Raw genomic sequence first — 26,451 nt, 5'->3', positions numbered from 1 at the left:
GGGACAGATTCAAAACGAATGCTAGGAAGTTCTTCTTTACCCAGCGTGTGGTGGACACCTGGAATGCGCTTCCAGAGGGCGTAATAGGGCAGAGTACGGTGCTTGGGTTCAAGAAAGGATTGGACAATTTCCTACTGGAAAAAGGGATAGAGGGGTATAGATAGAGGGCTACTGCACAGGTCCTAGACCTGTTGGGCCACCGCTTGGGCGGACTGCTGGGCACGATGGACCTCTGGTCTGACCCAGTGGAGGCATTTCTTATGTTCTTATTTTTTTAATTAAATTTTGCCCTGGAATCCGAAAGTACGGGAACTGCAAGCGTTGCTCAGCCCAAAGCTTCCCCTCTGACGCAGCTTTCTGTTTTCACCTGGGCGGTTCGCGTCAGAGGGAAGCTTTGGGCTGAGCACCGCTTGCAGTTGCCATTGCCAATCTTGCTGACTATGCCAGTTGGGGGGCCTGATCTTGCTGAGTTTGTGGGACCAAGGAACAGATTACTCCAGTTTCTATTATTTTCAATGGGAAAAATTGTCCAGATTTTACAAATGGCAAGCCCACTCAGAGGGTTTTGGGGAAAGTCTGTCCGGGCACCCAGACATGCCTTTAAAAAGAGGACTTGTACAGGTTTTCCCATTAAAGGATTAAAGGATATTTATAACCCATATTTTCTTTAGGATTGCTTTTGGTGATGCAACTTTAAACCTTCTAAGCAGGTAATGAAAATCAAGGAGAATTAACAGTCTAAAGATGCAGGAACACCTGATTCATATGCTTGGTCTGCATCACTTTGGCAAGGTATGTACACAAATAGCTCTGCAAACTTCCAGCGACTAGATTACAGAGACCGTTATTAATCATATCTTGGCAGAAACCCCGAAATCTAGTCATTTCTAAGCCTCCAGAATGCGAGAATTGCATCCCCAAAAAAGAGGCCACGGAATGTGTGCTTATCTTTGCAAACAAGTCAAGAGGCCTGCTTGGGAGTCAGGTGCTTTGCTCTCTGCTATTCAGACAGAATTCTTGAGCTCTGTTATAAACAGGACCAAGTGTCTGAAGTTATTTGGCTTGCATCATTTTAAATCCTGCTGCAAATCGCCATGCCCACCTTATCTTGTTTGGGCCAGTTTGGCATTCAGTTCTAACCCAGGCCGGTTGAGACAGAAATTGCATTTTCTGCATGCCTTTGAATTCTTTTTTTTTTATTTTCTAGAAAGTTTTTTTTATTTTTAATATATGTCTGCCAAAACACAGACCATGATGGGTTTAAAGAATGATAATCTTGATGTGTCTTTATATCACACTGTTGCATTCTCTCCCCTTTAAAACCATGCACTAGTGAAATTTATTTTAAAAATAATATAAATTGTCGAAAATGGCTGATTTAATTTTTTTTTTGCAAGTTGCAGCCCCAAGAAAATAATTTCTGTCCAGCTAAATCTGTGCCCAAGCGAAAAAAAAGTGTCTTTTTATTTCATACGGTATAGTAAATCCACAATTTTTTGAAAATTATTTTCTAGAGAATCCATCACATTTTAGGTGTCAGTGCAGCAATAAGTGGAGCTCCGAAGTCTGTCATGCTCAGTTTCTGCACATTTCTAGAGCGACAGTTTCATACTGTCCTTCAATGACTTTCCTTTCTACCACCTCTTCTGGACAAGTTATGCCTTTGAATTCTGTAGACCAGAGGCAACATGGCTATAATAAATAACGCACTGAAAAGGAGAGAACGGGTAGTTCGGGCTGTAAGAACGGTAAAAATGGGCTCCACTGCTGTAACCAGAGCAGACCAGGAAGTCAGTTGTGATGACAAATGGGAAACAAGCCAACCCGCTTTTAAACTAGGCAGTGCAGCTGAAGATGGTTGCATATTCCTTTTCTTACTACCTATGCAGACTCCCTACGACTTTAATACCACGGTAGGATTAGAAGTAGTATTATAGTTATTTCAACTTGCATGAATTTCACTTGCATGCAAAGTCCGATACAGTTTTTCAAGTTCAAGTTTCAAGTTTATTAAAATTTGATAAATCGCTTTTTACATACTAAGCGAGTAACAATAAAATATAAGATAGATCAAGAGTTAATTATACAATTTTAAAAGGGGTTAAAAACAGACTGACAAAACAAACAGACTCAGATACATAAGGGAAGGAAAGGAAGAGAAGACAGTTACAATATTGATATTTTTCATAATTAGGAAGAAAAGAGAAGCCAAATAAGGGAAAAACACGAGGAATGGGATTGGGATTGTTAGAAATGAATTATTTAAACATTAAATGCATCTCTAAATAGAAAAGTTTTTAAATTATTTTTGAATCTGCTGAGATCTTTGACTTCTCTTATATATAGAGGCAAGGCGTTCCAGGTTAAAGGGGCCATTACAGAATATATATCGTGACGTCTGGTTCCAATAATTTTCAAAGAAGGAATCATTAAAAGTCCCCGAGATGCAGATCGGAGTGAACGTGTCGTGTTGTAAGGGATGAGTAACTGATCTATAAATTGAGGTTCATGTACACAGTGGTGTGCCACGAGAGATTCCAGAATTTTACTTTATTTATTTTAAATTTCCTTCTTAAGTATACACTAGAATAGAGTCGGTCAACGTTATGAGTGTGTGTGCGTGAGGGTACAACTGCCCAGACAAGCATCATTCTTTGACATGATTGGTGCTTGAAAACTAATGGCAAGTCATTTTAGTTTTATTTTTATTGAGGACAAAGCAATCGAGGCTTTGTTACCGTTTGGATCGTCTTATCTTTGCAAACTTGTATTTTCAGCTCTGACAAAAAAAAAGAGAATGACTACAGACGGTGGATGATGAAATGCGTGTTTTGAGTTAATTTGCACTCCAAAACAAGCACATCCATCACATTAATTAGCAATTCTATTCTATCTACTTTAGTTTCACCGTTGTGACAATTACCCATACATAACTTAAAGAACTTTACATAAATAAATCTCAAATTTAATTTTTTGTTGGTTTTGCGATTTTATAATTTCAGTTATAATCTGCCGTGAAAACATTTAGTGTGCTGGAGCTAAAAAGTTTGAGAGACACTGAATTATTTCTATAGCGCTACCAGAGTCACAGAGAGGAGAGTCCCTGCTTGAAAGAGCTTACAATCTAGATAGACACCATTGATACAGTTAGGGGGAATGGTTAATCTGCTGGCTAGGTTAGAGGGCAGTGGGGAGTAGGGTTATGGATTGAAGGCTATATCAAAAAGGCGGGTTTTCTGTCTGCTTTTAAACAAGGGAAGAGAAGGGGCTTGGCAGACAAACTCAGGTCATTTATTCCAGGCATTGGGGCAACTAGATGAAAGGAACAGAGTCTGGAATTGGCAGTGGAGGAGAAGTCTGAGCTCTTTGGGGAAAACAGGATAGAAAACAACTTCAATAAATAAATACATACATGAAGACAGCCTTTGATCTACTTTTGTTTTTCTAGTGATTTTTTAACTTTCATTCATACTCTCTAAGCTTTGATGATGTGACTTCTAGTGGTAAGAACAGAATATTGCACTTTTTTGAGATTTAGAAACTGCCTTTTCTGTCATTCTTTGGACTTATTGAGGACATAAGAACATGTTTTTTTTAGGAGCTTATTTTCTTCATGTTTAAAAAATCTCTCATGCTTTCAATAGTTACATTTTCGGCTTCAGTTTGCATCCAGGCAATCTGTGCTCTGAGAATATTTTTCCCTTATTCAACAAGACAAAGGGCTCTTTTTACTACGGTGCGCTAGCGTTTTTTTAGCGCACGCAGGAAATTACTGCGTACTATGTGGAAAAACTAACGCCAGATCGATGCTGGCGTTAAGGTCTAGCGTGCAGCAATGCAGTGCGTGCTATTCTACGCATTAAAGCCCTAACAGCTTAGTAAAAGGAGCCCACAGTGTCAGTCTCAAGTACAATGTTAGTTCAAAATGCAAGTTAATCACCTAAAATAGTAATATGTAACACTATCTAAAGATTCAAGGCTTACAAGGTGGTTTTGATGAAGTGGAGGATGCAGAACTTCAGAAAAATGCTGTAAAATATAATTTGTCTACTGTATAATTAGGACAAAATAATATATGATTCAGACGTTCAAATACTTGAACGGTATTAACGTAGAACAAGGGTCTCTCGTACGAAGAGAGACTGAACAAATTGCAGCTCTACACTCTTGAGGAACGTAGGGAGAGGGGAGACATGATCGAAACATTTAAGTACCTCACGGGACGTGTCGAAGTGGAAGATGATATTTTCTTTCTCAAGGGACCCTCGGCCACAAGAGGGCACGCGCTCAAACTCAGGGGCGGAAAATTTCATGGCGACACCAGAAAGTATTTCTTCACAGAGAGAGTGGTTGATCATTGGAACAAGCTTCCAGTGCAGGTGATCGAGGCAGACAGCGTGCCAGACTTTAAGAATAAATGGGATACCCATGTGGGATCCCTACGAGGGTCAAGATAAGGAAATTGGGTCATTAGGGCATAGACAGGGGGTGGGTAAGCAGAGTGGGCAGACTTGATGGGCTGTAGCCCTTTTCTGCCGTCATCTTCTATGTTTCTATGATGGGTCATTTGGCCTTTATCTGCCATCATGTTTCTATGTTTCTATAATCAGAAAGTTCTATGACATCACAATGCAGGTGTAAAGAGCCTTAGCCTATAGGAAGAGGAGATGCAAATGTTAAGAGCCTTAGCCAATAGGGAGAGGAGGAGAGAGTGGCTGCTGCAGACACCAGAAAGTATTTCTTCACAGAGAGAGTGGTTGATCATTGGAACAACCTTCCAGTGCAGGTGATCGAGGCAGAATAAATGGGATACCCATGTGGGATCCCTACGAGGGTCAAGATAAGGAAATTGGGTCATTAGGGCATAGACAGGGGGTGGGTAAGCAGAGTGGGCAGACTTGATGGGCTATAGCCCTTTTCTGCCATCATCTTCTATGTTTCTATGAACAAAATCTTTTCCAGAGAAAGGAAAATGTTAAAACCAGAGGACATAATTTGAGGTTGAGGGGTGGTTGATTCAAAGGCAATGTTAGGAAATTCTTCTTTATGGAGAGGGTGGTGGATGCCTGGAATGTGCTCCCGAGAGAGGTGGTGGAGAGTAAAACGGTGACGGAGTTCAAAGAAGCTTGGGATGAACATAGAGGCTCTAGAATCAGAAAATAAGATTAAATATTGAACTAAGGCCAGTACTGGGCAGACTTGCACAGTCTGTGTCTATATATAACCGTTTGGTGGAGGATGGGCTGGGGAGGGCTTCAATGGCTGGGAGGGTGTAGATGGGCTGGAGTAAGTCTTAACAGAGATTTCGGCAGTTGGAACCCAAGCACAGTACCGGATAAAGCTTTGGATTCTTGCCCATAAATAGCTAAGAAGAAAAAATTTAAAAATTTAAATTGAATCAGGTTGGGCAGACTGGATGGACTATTCGGGTCTTTATCTGCCGTCATCTACTATGTTACTATGTTATATGATAACAATTCTGTATTCTTAATAAAAAAAAAAAAAAAATCTTCTAAAGGAAAGGTATTAAACAGGCATTTGATATGAATCAACTGTTCACAGAGGTGATGATTACTTTTGAAAAATAAGTGTGTTGGTATGACACAGGATTAAAAAAAATTGGATGTTGTAATAAAGGAACCATTCTAAGTGCCAAAAAGATGCCCCAACTGACCAGGTGATCACTGGAGCATGAAACAGTGCAAACCTGCCATGTTTGACAGCTTCAGACAAGTCCTAGTAGATCAGCAAGCAGGTTTCTGGAGTAGCTTGGCAGTCGGGACTCAGACCCTTATCCCACTCTAACTAATACACTTATGGTGGAATATGTGAGCCTTCCAAAATCCACCCAGTTCCCACTGTACCTACATATTGTGGCTAATTGTGGGTGCCTCAAAATTCAAACACATTACACCAATCTTAGTTTAACTTCATCGGTTACCAGTGTCAGCTCGAATTGAGTTTAAGGTGCTAGGTATGATTTTCAAGATGAGACAAACTCAGGGCAGGATTAATTCGTCGAGGGCCCCTAAGCACACAAGTACACTGGGTCCCCTGCCCTGCCCCACCCCACCATGTGCCCAGGCGGAAACAGGAAGCTGTGTCAGAGGGAAGCTTTGGGCAAGCAGCACCGCTTGCACAATTACAGTTCCCGTTGCTTTTCTTACCCGCGTTGCTTGCATGTCTTACTTTCTGTCAATGGGGGGAGGGGGTTGCCGATCGGGGTGGGGCCCGCGTTGCTGATCGATGCTGGAGGGGCCCATCGCCGTTTGGAAAAAACAATGTTGATGCCTTCCTTCATCGGGCCCCCCTGACCATTTCGGGCCCTAGGCACGTGCCTACTTGGCCTATTGGTTAATTCTGCCCTGGACAAACTAAGCAACCAGAAGCGATAAGTAATCTTTTTAGTCAATACCAGCCAAATCAAACACTACATTCAGGTGAACAGGTTTACTTAGAGGTTCCTTCTTCGAAACAAGTGAAGCTAGCAAGTCACGGTCGTTCGATGGTAGCAGTGCAGGGGGTTCTGCTCTGGAAGTGAGAAGAGCTACCTCTTTAATACATTTTAGGAAACTGACTAAAACGATTCGTTTTGAGCGTTATTATTTAAATTGTTAGGTGAGGTGAGCTGTTTTATTTTTGATGAAGACTGTTGTATCTTATATTGGATTTTCAGTATTGTCACTATTTTTATGGTGTCTGTTTTTGAATGTTTTTATCGTTCATGTATGTTAAATCATAAACGATGAAGGTATCTTGTAACTCGCTCAGAATTGCAAGATGTAGCGAGTAAGAATTTTTAGAAATAAATAAATAAATATTGGTGACACCTGCAGGCATAAGGGCTATTGTGGTCCAGTGGGTTTTGGAGGGCTGTCCATGCAATGTAAGGGGGCTATGGTGAGATATGCGCCTGAAACTTTCATGTTCACTGCAGGGGGCTCCACTGCTCTACAGGGATGTCCCCTTCCCTATTCGCAGTTCCGATGTATGCGGTTTCGCTTATTCACGACTTTTTTCCCCAGCCCCTCCTCCTGAGAATTGGAAAAAAAAACAAAAAACAGCCTCTGGACTTGGATCGGGGCAAGGAGGGAGGCGATCAGAGGTGGAGGGGGGCCTCATCACAATAACAGACCGGTTCATCTTCGCGGAGATGTGAGAGAAACGAAGAGCACCGAGGAGCTGGACCCTGGAAAGGGCGTCGGGGCCCGCACAGACCTAAACACACTCACGCAAGCAGGCTCCAGCCGCTCCCCGGCCTTTCCCGACACAGGCTGCCCGGCCCAGGTTCTATGCACTCAGAGAGGAACGATCTCCACTCTCAGCGTCCTATAATCCTGGCTATCAACCCCCTCCCCCTCCTCCCTGGCAAGTGCCTCTTACCTGCATCCTCCCGCCGACGCCTCTTCGCTCCCCCAGCTCAAAACCGAAGTGGGGAAAGAGGAGACCGAAGCACCCGCACTGGCCCCATGCAAACACGCAACATGCATGGAGGGAGGCGATCGGAGACGGAGACCACCAGGTAAGGTCCGGGGGTGGGTCAAAGCCAGCATAAAGTTATTCGTGATTTTTCACACTTCGCAGTCCAGCTCTGCTCTTAACCCCCGCAAATACCAAGGGAGAAATGTACTGAGAATGATGACTCCTCCTACATCTCAATGGTCTGTTCTGTATGTTTTTGTTTTGGATTGGGTGTTTGGGAGGTTTCTTTTCTGAAAATGGTTCAAAATGGATAGATACACTGAGCACAAACACATCCATTTTTGAAAAAAAACATGATAAGATGTTTTGCAGTTTTGAACATGGGCATGTTTGGTACTCGATTTTTGTGCATGTTCCACTGTCTTGGTACAAGTGACATAGGGAAATGTGGTAGGGAGGTTCTGGAAGCCAAATTTAGGCTCTCAGGCAGGAAGCTAAAATCCAGAACTTGCAGGATAGCATTTTAGAAATGCTCCCTGTTTCACATGCAGGACCCAAGAGACAGACAGATCTCCAGAGAATGCCTGGATGAGGCGATGGTGCATGGAGGAGAGGTTTACATTTGTTAAGTACTGGGCGACATACTGTGAAAGGGGGAGCCTATTCCGCAAAGATGGGCTCCACTTTAACCAGGGTGGAACCAGGCTGTCAACATTTCAAAAGAAGATAGAGCAGCTTTTTAAGTTCAATAATTTTTTTATTTTCTTAGTTGCAAAACAACACAAATAGTAAAGAAAAGTAAGGATTAACAGCAGTATAAAACAAACAAATCAACATCCAATATCCGTATAGCATACCAAAAAATGAGAGACATATTGCTTCTACAAGATAATTTGACAGAAATAGCACAATCTATAAGAAGTGGTATGTGAAAATCACGTAATCAATTGCACACATTTAAACCCATATCATCTTAACATCAAGTCATGAGATATGAAATTAAGTAAGTACATTATGTTTAGAAACCTGTCTAGTAAGAAGGTACAATATACATTATACAGAAAATTACTACTAAGCATTGGCACAATATTGAAGTAGACGTCATATCAAAAATCCCCTTCTACAACTGTTCCTTCCTTGCTTCTGTTGCTCTTTATTGCTTTCACAAAGTTTCCAAGTGTATTAAGACTTTCTATCCCACACTTTATGCTAAAACTTTCTTAGTGGCTTAGAATTCTAAATAAAATTTAAAAGACTAGACAGTGAGTGTAAATAATAGAAATACATTCATTAAAAAGAAGGGAAAGGATAAAACATAAAGTTTAAGGTTGAAAGGATAAAACATAAAGTTTAAGGAATGTGCTCGTATTTTCTTTTTCAAAAATTTGCTGCAAATCTACAAATTGTAATTATATAAAAGCATCACTAAAAAGAAAAGTTTTTAATTCCGATTTAAAAGATCCCAGATTAGATTCTAGTCGTATATTTTTTGGGTAAGGAATTCCAAAGAGGAGGCACCTACTTTTTGCATCAAACCAAGCTCCAATAGCAATGACAAAGCTACAGAGAACTATAAACTACCGAGGAAAAGTTGTATTTTCAGTGTGGATAACTAAACATAAGAATAGCTTTACTGGGTCAGACCAATGGTCCATCAAGCCCAGTAGCCCGTTCTCATGGTGGCCAATCCAGGTTACTAGTACCTGGCCAAAACCCAAAGAGTAGCAACATTCCAGCATCTCAAAGAACAGCAAGATTCCGGAACCCCAATGAGAGCAACATTCCAGAGCTGAGATTGTGATGTCATAATGCCTCAGAGCCAGCCTCATCAGTGATGTTACAATGGCTTAAATGTCCTATACTTGGCTTACATAAGAACATAAGAATAATCTTACTGGGTCAAACCAATGGTCCATCAAGCCCAGTAGCCCGTTCTCACGGTGGCCAATCCAGGTCACTAGTACTTGGCCAAAACCCAAGGTGTAGCAACATTCCATGCTACCGATACAGGGCAAGCAGAGGTTTTCCCCGTGTCTTTCTCAATAACAGACTATGGACTTTTCCTTCAGGAGCTTGTCCAAACCTTCCTTAAAACCAGCTACGCTATCCGCTCTTATCACAACCTCTAGCAATGCGTTCCAGAGCTTAACTATTCTCTGAGTGAAAAACTTTCCTCCTATTGGTTTTAAAAGTATTTCCCTGTAACTTCATAAAATGTCTCCTAGTCTTTGTAATTTTTGACGGAGTGAAAAATCGATCCACTTGTATCCGTTCTACTCCACTCAGGGATTTTGTAGACTTCAGTCATATCTCCCTTCAGCCATCTCTTTTCCAAGCTGAAGAGCCCTAACCGTTTTAGTCTTTCCTCATTCAAGAGGAGTTCCATCCTCTTTATCATCCTGGTCGCTCTTCTTTGAACCTTTTCTAGCGCCGCTATATCTTTCTTGAGATAAGGAGACTGTATTGATAAGGAACTTGAATGGGTGAAAAACATTCTTCTCTAGCCCCAAAGCTGCAGTAACTGTTTGGATACTCATAGGAATTCTATGAGTGTCAGCGCTATTACCGCGGCGGCCGGCATTAAAAACGCTAGTGCAACTTTATAAAGGAGGGGGTATATTTGGAATCTTCTAATACCTAAATTATTGCACCAGTGTGGCACACCGGACCTATGGAAAACAGGAGATGCCAACATCCCAAAGAATGGAAAGGGAAAAACAAACAGCGAAAGAGACGTCTGGTGTTCAATATCTTTTATTGTATCTCATGGCGCAACACGATCGTGTTTCAGCCCGAAGGGGCCTGCCTCAGGAGTCTGAAATTTGAAAGATTTAAAATAGTCGCAGGAACAATCTTTTGAATCATACAAAGAGGCTCTAAGAGCTGACGTCGTGGTCCTGGCAAAAAAGTTTGGCTGTAATTGCCTGTAATAGACTTCCTCTACAATCATCTTTCAAATTTCAGACTCCTAAGGCAGGTCCCTTCGGGCCGAAACATGATCGTGTTGCGAAGTGAGATACAATAAAAGATATCGGCCACCAGAAGCCTCCTTCGCTGTTTGTTTTTCACACCGGACCTATAACAGGGCACTGAGATAATTCAGAAATAACACAGTCGAACTTGCCTTCACCTAGGTGATAGTCTGCTCCACGGCAGTTGTAATAATTCTCATTTCAGGCACTGAACGAGAGCAGGCAAACTTGCAGTTAAATAAAACATTGCCTTGTATAAAATAAATATGTGCAGTATCCAGTGTGGCAGTAATGAACGGCCTGGTTACTTAAGCTGACTTTGTAAATCTCTCTCTTTAAACACTTCACAGCTCTTTTAAAATCGGGGCTGGTGCCAACCTCCTTTTCCAGGAATTATATCAAAAAAGCCAAACCACATGCTTGCAACTTGCATATGTCCCACCTATGTTTTGTAACAATTCTTATCAGCCTTATAAGGGGAAAACATCTTCATAAAAGCGAGTCTCTAGGTACATGTAGGGTTACCATATGGCTCCAGCAAAAGGAAGACGGATTGAGACATCTGGGTTTTACTTTCATTGAAAACTATAGAAATAAGAAGGACAGAGTGGGACATCTGGGTTTAATTCCATTGAAAGCACTGGAAGTAAAACACAGATGTCTCAATCCATCCTCCTTTTTCTGGAGCCATATGGTAACCCGATGTGTGACCCTCTTGGGGATGAGCTGCAAATTCATTCTCACCTACTGGAGCTGAAGTTCCCTAGTTCCCACTGCAAACATGGGCTCCTTTTGCGCTAGGGTTACCAGATGTCCTCTTTTTAGGTTTTCAAAATTCTGCAATTTGTCCAGGTTCTGAAAACCATTGAGCTTAGGCCCGCGTCTGGAGGGTGGATGCAATGCGATGATGTTACATGCTTCCTCTTTCTTTTGAGGATAAAATATGGTAACCCTATATAGTGCCCAACCTGGCAAATTCTGCATGAATGTTTAATGAAATAAATCACCACATACCATATTTCCTATTGAGAGAGGCTACGGTTGTGCAGTTCGGCCCTGACTCGCCTAACTCGTAGATGGCAAATCATCCACTAGACGTCACTTTTTTTTTTTTCAAGATGGCGTCCATCTAGCATGTTCTAACTCACAGATTTCTTCCCTTCCAATGTAAATTCTACTTCCAATATCTACTCAATACTTCCCTACAGAGGACTTCACCCCTCCCTCCTCCCCTGCTATATCTCTTTTCATCCATTTCTTCTATCTTTTGCCAATCACTTGAATTGTGTGTTGCCTTGAACCTATTTAGGCAAAGAGTGACTCTCAAATTGTAGATTAGATTAGATTTGTAGCTGAGGGTTATGTGATTTATCCAAGATCCTTATCCCTCCAGGGACAAGGAAATACCAAGTGTACTTGAATATAACTCACCTTCAGCTAATACTGAAAAAGATATGAGCAAAATACAAATAAATAAAAAGGACTAATATAAGATTAGGGGGCTACATTTATTATTGGAATGGTTAAAACAAACATGGATCTCTAGTGCTTTCTCACCCTGACTTCTGCTGTATTTGCTGTCTTCCAGGTCAGTTCTCCCCATTGGTCTCCTGCACCGAATTGCGGTGACAGGAAGTTCTGCCCACTTGGAAGTGTCCCCAGTACTACTCCTTAAATTCAAAGTTACTTCCAGTATGTACCAACCTTTTGATATAGCTTTCAATCCTTAACCCTACTCCTCTGCCCTCCAACCTAGCCAGCGGATTAACCCTTCCCCTTAACTGTATCCATGCCATCCTGTTTGTCTGTCTTGCCTATTTAGATTGTAAGCTCTTTTGAGCAGGGACTGTTTTCTTACTCTTTGTGACTCTCTACAGCGCTGAGTGCATCTGTTAGCGCTTTATAAATAATTAATAATAGTAGTAATAGTAGTGTGCCATTGGTGCGTGCCTAAGGAGCACACACAAAGAGCAGATCGTATTCCTTGGTGTGCTACTTTGTGCAAGCCCTTTTTCTGACCTACATGCCCACTCTCTTAAATTCTTCTCACCAGACCACCTCCTTGATTTTAATTGTTCTCTGCTTCTTCATGTGCCTCTTAACCCAAATTCCTGTCATATGGGGAAGACGTTCATATCAACGATGTCACCAAACCTTATCCACCTACCGAGATACACCTACAGGGAGTGAGGACCACCGGGAGGACAGCCACAAGGAAGAAATGGGCAACACAGCAGCGAGATCTGGAAGCAGCGGAGTGAACCCACAAGAAGATAAGTCCGGTACAAGCCAACGCCAGGATGAGGGAAGATGGAAGTGCACGGACAACACGGACCTATGGCTGGAGAGATGGTCATACACCAGGGACAAGGACCTGCGGCAAGAGAGGCAAGAGAAGATAGAAAGGACAGCAATCGTCATGGGGGACTTCATCATCAGACAAGTCGACAGCCACATAGCGGGAGGAAGACAGGATCAGCTGGTGACCTGCCTACTGGGAGCCAAGGTAGAAGACATAGTGAGCCACATTGACAGGATCATCGACAGCGTGGAAGAGGATGATACGGCAGTGGTGATCCATGTGGGGACAAACAACGTGAGCAACAGGATCTATAGCAGGGAAGTACTGAAGGACCAGTTCCGGCTGCTAGGAAAGAAGCTGAAGACCAGAACGCAGAGGGTAGCGTTCTCAGAGATCCTGCCGGTATCCAGGGCTGATGAGAAAAGGAAGATGGAGCTGCAAGCAGTCAACGTATGGATGTGACACTGGTGTGAGGATGAAGGATTCCACTTCATGCGCAATTGGACGATGTTCTGGGGGAAGAGCAAGCTATTCAGGAAGGATGGACTCCACCTCAGCGAAGATGGAACAAGGCTACTTGCAAGCAACATCAAGAGAGAAATTAAGAAGTTTTTAAACTAGGAAGAAGAGGAAAGCTGACAGTCGACCGAGAGTTGATGGTTCGGGATAAAACAGGTGGACTTGATGAAAGAGGAGAAGGATGGTTAATGAGGAATACTGGGAAGATTAAGAGTTCAGCAGTATTTTGTTAATTTTTCCTTTTAATTATAAGCCAGGGGCAGAGGATGACATTGAAAAGCAGTGGTGTCACCCAGGATGAGGAGGCATATAATTAAAAAGAAAAAAAAACAGTCTGCTTAGTAGATAGAGTGCTGGAGACTGAAAGGAAAGTGGGCTCATGTGCATATTTGAATAACGCTAAGGCCAGGATTCTTACAAACCCGTGTTAAAAAGTGATGGTTTGCTAACGCAGCCATTTTAATAGTGAATCTAAAAAAGTGAGACAGTCTTAAAACATTGCTCATGTAAATGAGGTCAGTGGACAGCAGCGAAGATTTGCTAAATTTGCATGTGCCCATCACTGGTGATAGCAATGGGCACATATGCAGAAAAAATGTGTCAAGAACCCCACCCCCCAAAAAAACACAACAGCGGGAGAGATGTTCATTCTCTCCCACTGTCAACCAACAACCCCACACACACACTCTCCCACTGCTCTAAAATACCGGCCGCGACCCCCCCCCCCTGCAGCAGGAGAGGTGCCCACAGTCTCCCACTGTCCTAAAATCCCCACCGCGACACCCCCTGCAGTGGGAGAGATGCCTATTCTCCCCCGCTAGCAAGTGACCCCCCTCCCCTATCTCTACCGCCCCCTCCCCCTGACCTCAAAATAAATGACCCAGAGGGACGTGGACTTCCACCTCCCAGCTTCCAGCACCATCTAAAATGGGCCTTCCTCTCCCCGGTGCATCTTGGGATGCACCAGGGAGGGGCCCGAAGCTCTGATTGGTCTTAAACAACTTGGGCCAATCAAAGTCTCAGGCCCCCCTTCTCGGATGCACTGGGAAAGGGCCTAAGGCTCTGATTGGTCCAGACGCCTAAGGCCCCTCCTATGGGGTGTCTGGGCCAATCAGAGCCTTATACCTCTTCCCGGTGCATCCCAAGATGCACCGGGGAGGGGAAGGCCCATTTTAGGCACAGGCAGCTGGGAGGAGGAAGTCCGCGTCTCAATGTTGAAGAGCCCATTTGCATGTCAGTGTCAGACACTGCTAGAAACCTCGCTAAAGACAGAGATAATCCGTTTTGATAAAATACGCTGCTAAACCGTTGGAAAACAGTTTAGCAACGGTGTTAAAGTTTTGAGAATTTGGGCCTAAGTAGGCTATCCCTTACAAGCCTTGTTCTCCAGTGACGGAGGGAGAACAAGTGAGCGAGAAAGCCTCTTCAAGAGTAATGAACTCATCCTAAATGTAAAAGTATGAAATGATAGTGACCTATGCTAACCAAAGCCTGTCTGAGGTTTGTTTGGTTTTTCAGAGACAATGGCATATGGCTGGCTAGGAAAAATGGCTGAATCAGTCTAAGATCAGAGAAAGTCCTGTAACACGTCACCCCCATGAAGACTGGTGCTGGAGCCAGGTGAGTTTCTGTGGTGCTTTCTTCCCACCTTTTGAGCAAATTATGACTTCAGGATGATGTAGAATGAAAAACATATTGAAATGCAATTGCTTCTTCATTGTAAATTGTTTAAAGCATTAGCACGTGTTATACTTCAAAACATTACCTTTATATGAGGAAACTGTCAATGGGAAAGAGGAACCCAAATTATAGCTACGTCGTGCTGGGTTCCATATTGGGAGTCACTGCCCAGGAAAAGGATCTAGGTGTCATTGTTACGGATACGTTAAAACCCTCAGCTCAACGTGCTAAGAAAGCAAATAGATGAAATGTTATAATGCCCTTGTATCGCTCTAAGGTACGGCTATACCTCAAATACTGTGTGCAGTTCTGGTCACCATATCTCAAAAAAGATATAGTGGAATATGTACAGAGAAGGGTGACAAAAATGGTAAAAGGGATAGAACAACTTTCCTATGAGGAAAGACTAAAGCGGCTATAGGGCTCTTCAGTTTACTGACAGGTCTATAGCAGTCGGATTTTAGGATAGTAAAATCCAATTCAAAATAGCCAAGCAATTGTTAGTGAATCAATCGCTTGGCTATTTTGCATGGGATTTTACTAATTTGCATGGGTTGGATTGGATCGGATCGTTAAGTGGGCGATGGGCCGTTTAGTAAATCGGGTCGGGGTCCGTGGGACCGCTGAATGATCAAGAATCAAAAGGGGCACTCAGAGAGGATAAGGCCATAGCGGAAAGACTGAATGAATTCTTTGCTTTAGTCTTTACAGAAGAAGATGTAAGACATCTACCTGAACCGGAAATGGTTTTCAAGGGTGATGAGGCGGAGGAGCTGAAAGAAATCTTGGTGAATCTGGAAGATGTACTAAGAAAAATCAACAAGTTAAAAAAGTGATAAATCACCTGGACCGGATGCTATACATCCCAGGGTACTTAAATAACTCAAACATGAAATTGCTGACCTGCTGTTAGTGATCTGTAACCTGTCGCTAAAATCATCTGTACCTGAAAATTGGAGGGTGGCCAATGTTACGCCAATTTTTTTAAAGGGTTCTGCACTGCTCTGACAGTCATAGAGTGTCATAGAGTCATAGAGTTCCTATGAGTGTCGGAGAAGTGCAATTCATTCAATGTGCTGCCCAGCACTAAAAACCTCTGGCACAGTTTTGTAAAAGGGGGGGGGGATAATTAAATGTGCCAGCAATAAATAAGACACCAATTAATGTGGTATGATTTTGACCTCTCAGAAATATGCCAGGCACATCATACTGCCTGCCTTAGCCCTTCTTCCAAGAGTGTCCATCACTCAGCTACATAAGACAGTTCTTTGTGGGTATAGCTGATGTCTTTCTTTTCACACATTTCTGACTTGCTTCCAATAACAGTATGGCCCTTTTTTCACCACTTACTTCCTGCAGACAGGGAATGGGATATGAAGCTCAGGCTATGTTTTATTTGGAATGTTCATTTTGATCATGCCAGCTGTCATGATTGATTGAGATCAGAACTCACTCTCAGCTCCTTATCCTCTATAACAATAGGTAGGGAGTCAACAGAAAGTGCTAACACATGCTCAACTTGTGTGAGAGTGAGAGTGGGTCCCTTCCCAAGGCTCACCTAGGAGCCAGGCATCGTCCTAGGACGTTCTTCCCTCTTCTGGTTAGGTGCAGCCCATCTGGTCCCTGCAGTCCCTGAAGTGCCTCTCCGTGGTCCAGGAAGCCGAAGTTCATCTCCTTGCACCATCCCCTTAGCCACTCGTTAGTCCTCTTGCTCCGTTCTTCTCTGGCTTTTCCTTTGTCTCTTACCTGTAGGATGGAGGAGAAGACCACCTGCGCTTCCAGTTGCTTCAGTTCCTCTCCTAGATTTTGCTCTTGGTATTTAAGACATGTTCAGTCCGATTCCCTAGATAACCTTTTGATACCTTACCTACCATCATGCCTTCTTTGCTCCCTTCAGCAAAATCTTCTCACAGGCCTTTCAGTAAGACATATCACCTATGCATCAACCTGAGATTGTATCTAACACTTTGAAACGCTCTCCCAAATCACATAAGGCTTGAATCAAACTTCAAATGCTTCAGAACTCTCCTAAAAAAGTTCCTATTTTCTGACGCCTTTGAATAACCCCACTTCCAGGTCCTCCCCACCTGTTATATATGGGACATGCAGTGAGAAAGAACTTGGTAAGAGAAGCAAGTTTCCTGTTTCGCCTATTCTACCTACTCATTCCTATCTTATAATGAAATATATATCTTAATAATGAAATAGGTAGGTCCCACTTCTCCTACTGTCCTTTTTCTTCTCAAATGATTGCATACTTTCTCTTGATACTATTATACTACAGTATAACACAATTGTAAACCAAATAGATGTTTTTTACCCAACACGGTATATCAAAGATCTAATAAACTTGGAAACTTGGATGGATACTGAACAAGTGAATAGGAGGTTGAGTTAAAAGCAGCCTCAGAAAGGTGGACTTTTAGCCTATATCGAGGTAGTGTACAGCAGGAATAAGCTGGAAAGAGGGGATGTAAGTGTATTCCGATAACAGTACATATTAGTATGCTACTGACAATGTCAACCCAATGCACATTAAACCATCTTAATAGCATAGAATAAGAGGAGTTAGATGGAAAGTAAGGGGGAGTAACTTAAGGAAAAATTTGTACTGCACCCAGCATCTTAGCTGGTGTGATAAATCTTTCATAAGAACATAAGAAGTTGCCTCCACTGAGTCAGACCGAGGTCAATCTCGCCCAGCGGCGCCCGCGGCGCCCGCGGCGGCCCATCAGGTCCGCGACCTGTGAAATGGTTTCTGACCACTTCTATAACCTATCTCAAGTTCTATCTGTACCCCTCTATCCCTTTATCCTCCATGAACCTATCCAAACCTTCCTTGAATCCCTGTACAGAGTTCTGGCCTATCACATCCTCCGGAAGCGCGTTCCATGTGTCCACCACCCTCTGGGTAAAAAAGAACTTCCTAGCATTTGTTATAAACCTGTCCCCTTTCAATTTCTCCGAGTGACCCCGAGTTCAAGAAATAAAAATAAATGTAGGAGACCTAAGGATAAATTCCTATAGGGAAATGACTGAGACTTGATACACTGCCTTTCTGTGGTCATAATCAAAGCGATTTATATATTATATGCAGGTGCTCATTTTGTACCAGAGTCACATGGAGCAGCAGTGGGAATTGAAAGCCGGTTTCCCTGGTTCTCAGGCCACCACACTAACTGTTACACTGCTCCTCCCCTTCTTTCACATATCGTACTTAAAGCAAAATCTAAGGATTAAACCGCACAGAGCAGGAGCTTCAATTCTCACCACCTTACATATGTCTTGGTCTTTATCTGCTATCATTTATGTCATTATATGTAAATGAATTGGCACTGGATCACGGTAAGCTTAAACTCATTAGCATAGTGGCCTCCAGAACATTATCCATATATACTTGAATAAAATTGAGATTTTTGGGCCAAAAAATTGAAGGTCTTGGTTTATATTTGGGTCAGCGCCGACCCACCCCCCTTCAGGACCTGTTGCAGGCCTCTCCCAGGCCTTGCCGAAAGCCTGGCTGTAAGCCCTGACTCTGACACATCCCACCTCCCTCCTGACTCCCAGACTTTTAAAAATCCTACCTTTAAAGCCCTGGTGGTGCAGGGTGAACTAGGGCAGGAGTGATCTTCCTAAACTCCTGTGCTATGCAGAGCCACTATCTGAATGGCCGCCGTGAGTTCTCGCTGCAACCTTGCGAGTTCCCATAGTCTTGCGAGGTTGCCATAAGAACTCGTGGCAGCCATTCAGATAGTGGTTCTGCATGGGGCAGGAGCGTAGGAAGATTTCTCCTGCCCTGATTCACTGCTGGATCACAGGGGCTTTAAAGGTAGGATTTTCAAAAGTCTGGGAGATGGGATGTGTCATTCAGCTGGGACAGAAGGCAGGCGCGGTCCTTCCCATCCTGGCCCACTGCTGGACTACCAGGGATGGTACCAGGTTCGGGGGAGGTCTGCAAAGCATCAGGGGAAGGAAGGAGGCTGGGTGCCGAGCAAGGGAGGGAGGGAGGGAGAGAGGAGAGCTGAGTGCAAAGCCGGGCAAGGGAGGGAGGGCGGGGGCTTGGTGCAGAGACGGGCAGGGCAGAGATTGAAGCAGGCTGGATGCAACCTGGCAGGGCAGAGGAGGGAGGAAGGGGGATGGGTGCAGATCCAGGAAGGGAGGGGGCTGGATGCAGAGCCTGTCAGGGGGAAAAATGGTCACCTCGGTTTATATTTGAATATTTACAGTAATTCCTTAATCTTCTTTAATACAGAACTAAAAACAAAGAAAATAAAACTTGATAGAGAACAGTGGTCTCTAAATTCTTTTAATGGCAACTTTGAAGAGCCACTAGGTGTCACTATAACAGAAGTATTTGTTTATTCTTTCTCATCATTGAATGAACCTTTTTAGCAGCAGCACTACAGCCCTGGGAAGCCTACACCAAAAATCAAATGCAGGTCTCTTAGTTTGCAGTATAGAATAAGCAACAAGTAAACAGGCTCACATTCAGGGCAATAAGGTATGAATGGTTCTACAGAAGCAATTGTGCCAGGACAGTGGATGAGCGTGGTGTGTCTCCGTGTAGAAGCTGGCTCCTTCTGCAAGCTGAGGACGTTACAGACAAAGCAAGGAATAGCATCATTTAAGATCACAGCTGAGGGTCAAGTGGTGCTCCAGTGTCAGAGGACTGTGTCCACTTTCTCAGTCAATGACCTTGTGCTAGACTTATTCAGCTCTGTTACTCAGTGAATTTGGAATTTAGATTCAAACTAGTTTTATATTGCAGAATGATTTGCCTTCAGCAAACGGAGAACACATTTAAAAGTGGTTTAAAATATTGTATAAATCTGTTAGAAACAGGTGTATGCCATAAGCAGCAGGGAAATTTCCAGTGGTTGTGATAGGTCCTCTCAATCCTCTTATCACGCATCACTGCAAACTGCCTACAGCAAATCAGGAAAAGCAATTTTGCCACGGGGTGGACTATGTCTGTTCTGCCATCTAGAACTCAGGCATCCCTGCTGCCATCCATACGTTTGCAATCTGAAGTGAAGAGCACTTTTCTGAAACTCGCTCAGTCCCTCAGCAGCAGTTTTGAGAATAGGTAGCGGCTTTTGGATTGAATGGAGTTTGCATAAAGCATTCAACACGACGTCATTAAAATATTGAAGACTTAGGGCTAGGTTCACTAAGCTTTGGGAGCCTTCTCCGACCCCCGATCCGATCCACACCTGCAAATGAGGGGAAATAGCATGCAAAGTAGGAAGGCATTGATTCACTAAACAGAAGAAAGAACACCGATTGGGCTGGCCGATCCAAAAAGAAGTGACCGCTGAGGACCAGTCGTTCATGTCCTTGCCGACTGTCCTGCTCTCTGCCGCCCTGAAATCCCAGTATCAAAATAAAATAAAAAATAAAGCCATCAAAATCGTGCAAAAAGCGCAGTGCGAGCCCGTGGTTTTAACCCGCGTGTTCTGTTCCGTGTTGGATTAGCAGCTGAAGGGAATCAAATGGCTTCTTCTCTAGTCTGTATCCCTCTATCTAGAGAGAGTCTAGCTGCAAAGCATGTTCTGTTCCTGAAAAGTTCACTTGTGAGGGCATCGAGTGCAGCCCCCCCCCCGTCCCCCTGCTTTTGTTTTTACCTCGAGCTTGTGTGGAGAGCAAGTGCATGCACGGATCGCATCTCCAGGCAGAGAGGATGATCCGTGCACATGCATCTCGATCACGCTGCAGTGATCCGTGGGGTCGCTAAGGGGCGTGCGTCCGATCACTTAATTTGCTCAGCAAGACTCGGCCACGGTTTGGATCGGATAGGTGAGTTCAGTGAGTTTTGGCACAAGAAAAGGTTACAGTAAATGAATCTTGCCATGATGAATGAAATTAATCAAGTACCTCAAAACTAATGACAAATGGATTGTGTGAGTTTTGGAAGTCTCTGTTCCTATGGATTGCTAGGTAGTCACAGAAAATAATCGCATGTCAGTAGCAGGAGCAAAGGGCTAAAATCAAGCAAAATTGCACTGAAACGCTTTGTATTCATGGAGTGAAAACTCCCTGATCAGCTGATTTTCAATAACACCCCCTAAGGCACATACACCAAGACGCTGCTGTAACTGAGCAAATCAATGTGAATTTCCCCTCTGACCTGACAATCGCCTTTCTCTTGTACTCTTCCAGAACACATCCCATGCTTTGCTGGTGGAGTCTTTGATGTGCTCACTAAGGGACCTCCTCAAGCGAGATTTCCCTGGGCATTCCATCCCTGTGCCATTCACTGGGTCTCTTTAGCCCATCAATATCCAAGCGCTGCAAATTCTTGAATGTTAAAAACCAGTGTCAAAACTCCAGCCTCCGAGCCTTTCTCGCCTTGAAGTGCATCGAGAAAATTGCTTTGCAGAAAAAGTCTGCCTGCAGTTTTGCTAACACGCCTTTCTCTGAGAATCAGAGCGAGGACCTCCCTCCTAACAAAGCTGGGGTCAGGCCAGGCTGGAGAGGAAGCAGCAGCCCACTTGGGTCCCCCTTGCCTTGGAGCAAAACACAGTTCTGTCTCTGCTGCTGCTGCATTTTCTAAACAGGCTGGTTTCTCCACCATGTAGCCTTATAAATAAGGAGTTGCGCAATCAGATGTCAGCTGAGGCCAGAGTAGAAATGTCAAACAGTGCCTTAAGGTTCTCTCCCTGAGCCCCAGTCTGTTAACTTTTTTCCTACACTGACATGTCCATATGTCTGTCTTTTGCAAAGTCTGAATGACTGCCCTGCTTATCTACCCCTTTCATTCCACCCTCCTGTATTACGGCACTTTCTCTTAGGGCTGTTTTTATGTATTCATTTATTTAAAAAAATATCTGGGCAAGTCACTTAACCCTCCATCGCGCCAGGTGCAAAATAAGTACCTGTATATAATATGTAAACTGCTTTGAGTGTAACCACAGAAAGGGGTATATCAAATCCCACCCTTTTTCCCTTTCATTGTGGTTTACATATTAAGAGCAAGCAGCATAATATGGAGAACAATGCAACATCAGCAAACTTTGCAAGCTTCTGTCCCTGCTGTGCTGAGCCCTGAATAAAATGAGAACGCTTTAGTTTCTTAAGAAAAGCTAAGCAGTTAATCTTGTGCCTCAAAGTGAACAGGTACTAGGGGGTCACTCAGAGAAACTGAAAGGGGACAAGTTTAAAACAAATGCTAGGAAGTTCTTTTTTACCCAGAGGGTGGTGGACACATGGAACACGCTTCCGGAGGTTGTGATAGGCCAGAGCACAGTACAGGGGTTCAAGGAAGGTTTAGATAGGTTCCTAAAGGTTAAGGGGATTGAGGGGTACAGATAGGAGTAGAGGTAGGTTACAAAAATGGTCAGGAACTACTTCACAGGTCATAGACCTGATGGGCCGCCGCGGGACCGCTGGGCGCGATGGACCTCTGGTCTGACCCAGTGGAGGCAACTTCTTATGTTCTTAAGCTTATTGCGCAACATTAGTATGATCCCTGAGAACGCAAATGTTGAGCATTTCTTATATTGTTTTAAAAAAAAAAATTTCAATAAAATTTCATGGTAAAAAAACAACACATGGTCTGGATTAGGACGTTTTGAACATGGACATTTTGGTTTTTGAAAATGGCCATAAAGGTTAGGGGCCAAGATGTCCAAATAGGTCATAAAAAAGAAAAAAATTGGCTGAAATTTGGAAGGATTATGCAGTTGATATCCCTCCATGTTATGGTATAAATAAGTAACATACCCCAATTTTGGAACCGTTTCGCTCAGGGGTCGCAAATATAAATGTAATAGAATTTATTTATCATATACCAGGGCTTTTCAAAATGTTTCTGTACTTTTATTTTTTTAACACTATTAAATATCTCAAAAACATGTTACATCCTGTCTTGCTTGACTGACCAGTCACATGACTTTCTATGACACGCCCTCTTTCCGCTTCTCCAACCATTTCCTGCAAAAATATGAAAGTGCAGAATTTTTTTTAAGAACCCTCATATTTAGCCCATGAATAGCTCTTATCAGAATCCCCAGTAGCCAAAACTTACATTGAATGCCAAACAACCCATAGCTTGTGTATCACAAATCGAATAGACACAACTTATGAACCATGAGCACCACAGAACATGTGAATAAAACCACTAGTGATCAGAGAGACACTTTTTTATCTGGTGCAATCCTGCTCCCTCAGGAGTTAAGCACCATGCATTATCTGCTTCATGAGTTGTTGGGTGGGAATTGGGGAAAATATGAGAGAATAGGCATGGACAGTAGAGCCTGCAAGCATATGTAGGGTTACCAGAAGTCCAGAAAAACCCAGACATGTCCTCTTTTTAGAGGCTGTCTGGGCTCCTGGACGGACTTTCCAAAACCCAGCATTTATCTGAGCATGCACAGATGATGTGTGTGGACGTCACACACATCCACACATGCTCCAGGCCCTTCAAGATGCGGCTAGAGCCTGTCCGGAAGAAGAGAGAAGGCTTTGTGGGAGTGGGGCTAGAGGCAGAACTGGGCAGGGTCATGTGTCTGGGATTTCCCAGAGAAAAATCTGCTAAGCCTAAGCATATGCTACCACACGCTGTCAAGGCTGCAGCCTCCCAAAATGCACAAACACCAATACCCGCATTCTCAGCCCTCCCCAATCCAATCCCCAATCATATACTCTTTCCCCAAGATCATAACCCAGCCCTCCTGGCACATATCAGAATTACATTTATTTTGCAGACTGACCCCTAGTGGAAGTACCACTAGAATATAACTAGGGATCCTAGCCACAGTTTTGAACCCAGGTGACAATGGGACAGGAACAGAGATATTGCTTCTGCCTTGGACACAATAGGGAATTCTTTAACTGTGCACCCTCCACTGCCCTGTGTGAGCCTATTCTATGGCACCTGGGCACCCAGGTTCCAATATACTGTAGAAAGGTAGCATAACCTAGTAGCAGTGTGCCAAACTTTTACACCAGGGGTCTTCAAAGTCCCTCCTTGAGGGCCGCAATCCAGTCAGGTTTTCAGGATATCCCCAATGAATATGCATGAGATCTATGTGCATGCACTGCTTTCAATGCATATTCATTAGGGAAATCCTGAAAACCCGACTGGATTGCGGTCCTCAAGGAGGGACTTTGAAGACCCCTGATTTACACACTCGCAGTTACACCAGACCTGGCTTAATTGTAGGCACCTACATGTGGCTGTTCTGTAAATTATCTACATATGAACTGGGATTGATACTTTTTGACCAGATGTTTTGGTTTTGTTCCATTATGACAGAAAAATGTCTAATTGTTGGGACGCTCAAGTCCCGCCCAAAACATTCCCCAAACGCCCCCCTTGAAATTTGGATGAACTGCAGAGAAAAATGTCTCAATTCAGAGTTTTGAAAATTTCAACTTAGTCATTTTGGTGCCCACAAGGATACAATTGCCCAGGAAACACAAGCGAGGTGGCAGCCTAGCAATAAAATACAAAAGCTCATATACCATCACTGAATTAGACTTGGCTACCCACCCAGATCTAGAATATATCGTCTGCAAACTGGAAGACAAGCCCAACTCCACACTCAACAACATTGGAATTCTTCTGATCTATAGACCCCCCAACTCTCAATCAATCTCCATCCTCAAAATGACAGAACTAATAACCAATCTGACATGTCAACACACGAAACTGATTATACTTGGCGATATCAACCTCCTTCTTGAATCCATGGAGAACAAAGATGTCCATAAGCTCAAAACACTACTCGACGACTGCAAAAATCATTGTAATGCCTTCAGGACCCACACACGAAAAAGGTTGCACCTTAGATATACTTGCAGCCACTTCAGCCAGTCTCACTCCAGACATCAAATGGTCCCCTGTACCATGGACCGACCATTACCTTCTAAACTTTCACCTAAACCTTTCTAAGGAAAACTGAAGTGACAAAGCCACCAGTAAAGAAAAATCAGTTCGAGGAAGGACACAACCAAACCTCTTCTGGAACATAGTAACAAAATCCCTAATTACCCCTTCTAACTGCACTAAAACAATGCTAGCAAGCTGGAACCATACCATAACCAACACTCTAGACATCTTTACCCCCCTCCACTCCCGAAAAATAAAGCAACATCAAACTTCCCCCTGGTTCACCGAATCACTGAGAACAGATAAACAACTATGCAGACGACTGGGAAGGAAATGGAGAAAAAGAGTAACGCAAGAACACAGAATACTTTGGCGCAAAGCAATAAATAAATACAAATTCAACTTATCAGAGGCCAAGAAAAACTATTACGCCTCCAAACTAGGCACCAAAGCATTACACAAAAAATTTATTCCTCATGGTACGACCCCTGGTACTTCCCCACCGAACCAAGACTCCCCGGGTCACCCCAACAAAATCACTGCACAAGAACTAGCAGACTTCTTTCTAAATAAAATCAAGACAGTTCAATCCGATGTAGACAAAGCGAACCACGGAACATTGTTCTCTTGACATTCCAAGACATTCCACAGAACCTATAAATGCAGACCAAATCTGGACTTCATTCTCCAGCTTGTCCATCTTGGAAACAGCAAAACTACTATCCAAACTGTCAGCATATTTCAGTCCCCTAGACAACTGTCCCACCTACCTCCTTGCAACAGCGCCCGAGGAAATAATCATCTGGATCACCAACCTTCTCAATACATCCATAAACCAAGACCAATTACTTACTCCCATACCAAATAGCACTTACTCTCATACCAAAAAATCCAAAGGCAGATCTCTCCATGACCTCCAACTATAGACCCATCGCTGGTATACCTATTCTAACAAAAATCATTGAGACCCACGTAAGTAAACAACTTGCAATCTACAATGAACAACATTCATGTCTCCACCCGACCCAATTCAGATTCCTTCAACAACACAGCACTGAGCTTCTCATCCACACTTTAATCACAAAAACCAAACAACTACTTAGTACGGGACGTCATGCAATACTCCTGCAATTTGACACTTCAGCTGCCTTTGACTCCGTGGATCATCACCTTCTATTAACAAAACTGTCAGAAATTGGTATAACTGGAGCAGTGCTAAAATGGTTCTCTGACTTCCTACAAAACAGAGAATAATTGTTAAAAAGAATGAAGAGATCTCCAAATCCTGGAAGGCCTTCTGTGGGGTACCTCAAGGTTCTCTACTTTCCCCCATCCTGTTTAACCTTTTCATGAGTTCCCTCCAAAATATCAAATTCAATGATGAAAGCATAATGTCCTACGCAGATGACATTCTGTTCCTCATCCCCACAAACAACAACCAGTCAGATTGAATTGTGTCAGATTAGAAAAATTATACCTGCTATCTATATTTAGCACTGTTCAGGAAGAAATGCATTTGTTTCTATTTCTCTGGGAGTTGTACTGCATGCAGAATCTTGCATCTTAGAGTTTTGTTTCTATATATTAGTACTTTCAGTTTGTGGTCCTGTATTTGCATAGGGGTTATCTGTGTTCTGCATGTGTGACCAAAGCCAGGTGTTCTAGTAGGAATGAATGTTCAGAAGCATACAGTGTGCTTTGTGTAGTTTAATTTTGTGGTTAAC

General features: G+C 43.2%; 1 protein-coding gene across 1 annotated transcript in view; it reads right to left on the bottom strand.

Moving 5' to 3' along the window:
• Window positions 1-21,349, bottom strand: part of LOC117351611 (rho GTPase-activating protein 7-like) — a 138,595-nt gene extending 117,246 nt beyond the window's left edge. Inside the window, exon 1 of the mRNA XM_033927131.1 lies at window positions 21,023-21,349. Within this exon, the coding sequence (XP_033783022.1) occupies window positions 21,023-21,137 (115 nt within the window). The 5' untranslated portion in view covers window positions 21,138-21,349. The remainder of the gene's footprint in view (window positions 1-21,022) is intronic.
• Window positions 21,350-26,451: the final 5,102 nt, after the last annotated feature.

Source organism: Geotrypetes seraphini, chromosome 18 (assembly GCF_902459505.1).
Source record: "Geotrypetes seraphini chromosome 18, aGeoSer1.1, whole genome shotgun sequence".
In the NCBI taxonomy this organism is placed as follows: Eukaryota; Metazoa; Chordata; class Amphibia; order Gymnophiona; family Dermophiidae; genus Geotrypetes; species Geotrypetes seraphini.
Note: the sequence above shows the minus strand (reverse complement) of the source record. Positions and strands in the feature narration are given on the sequence as shown.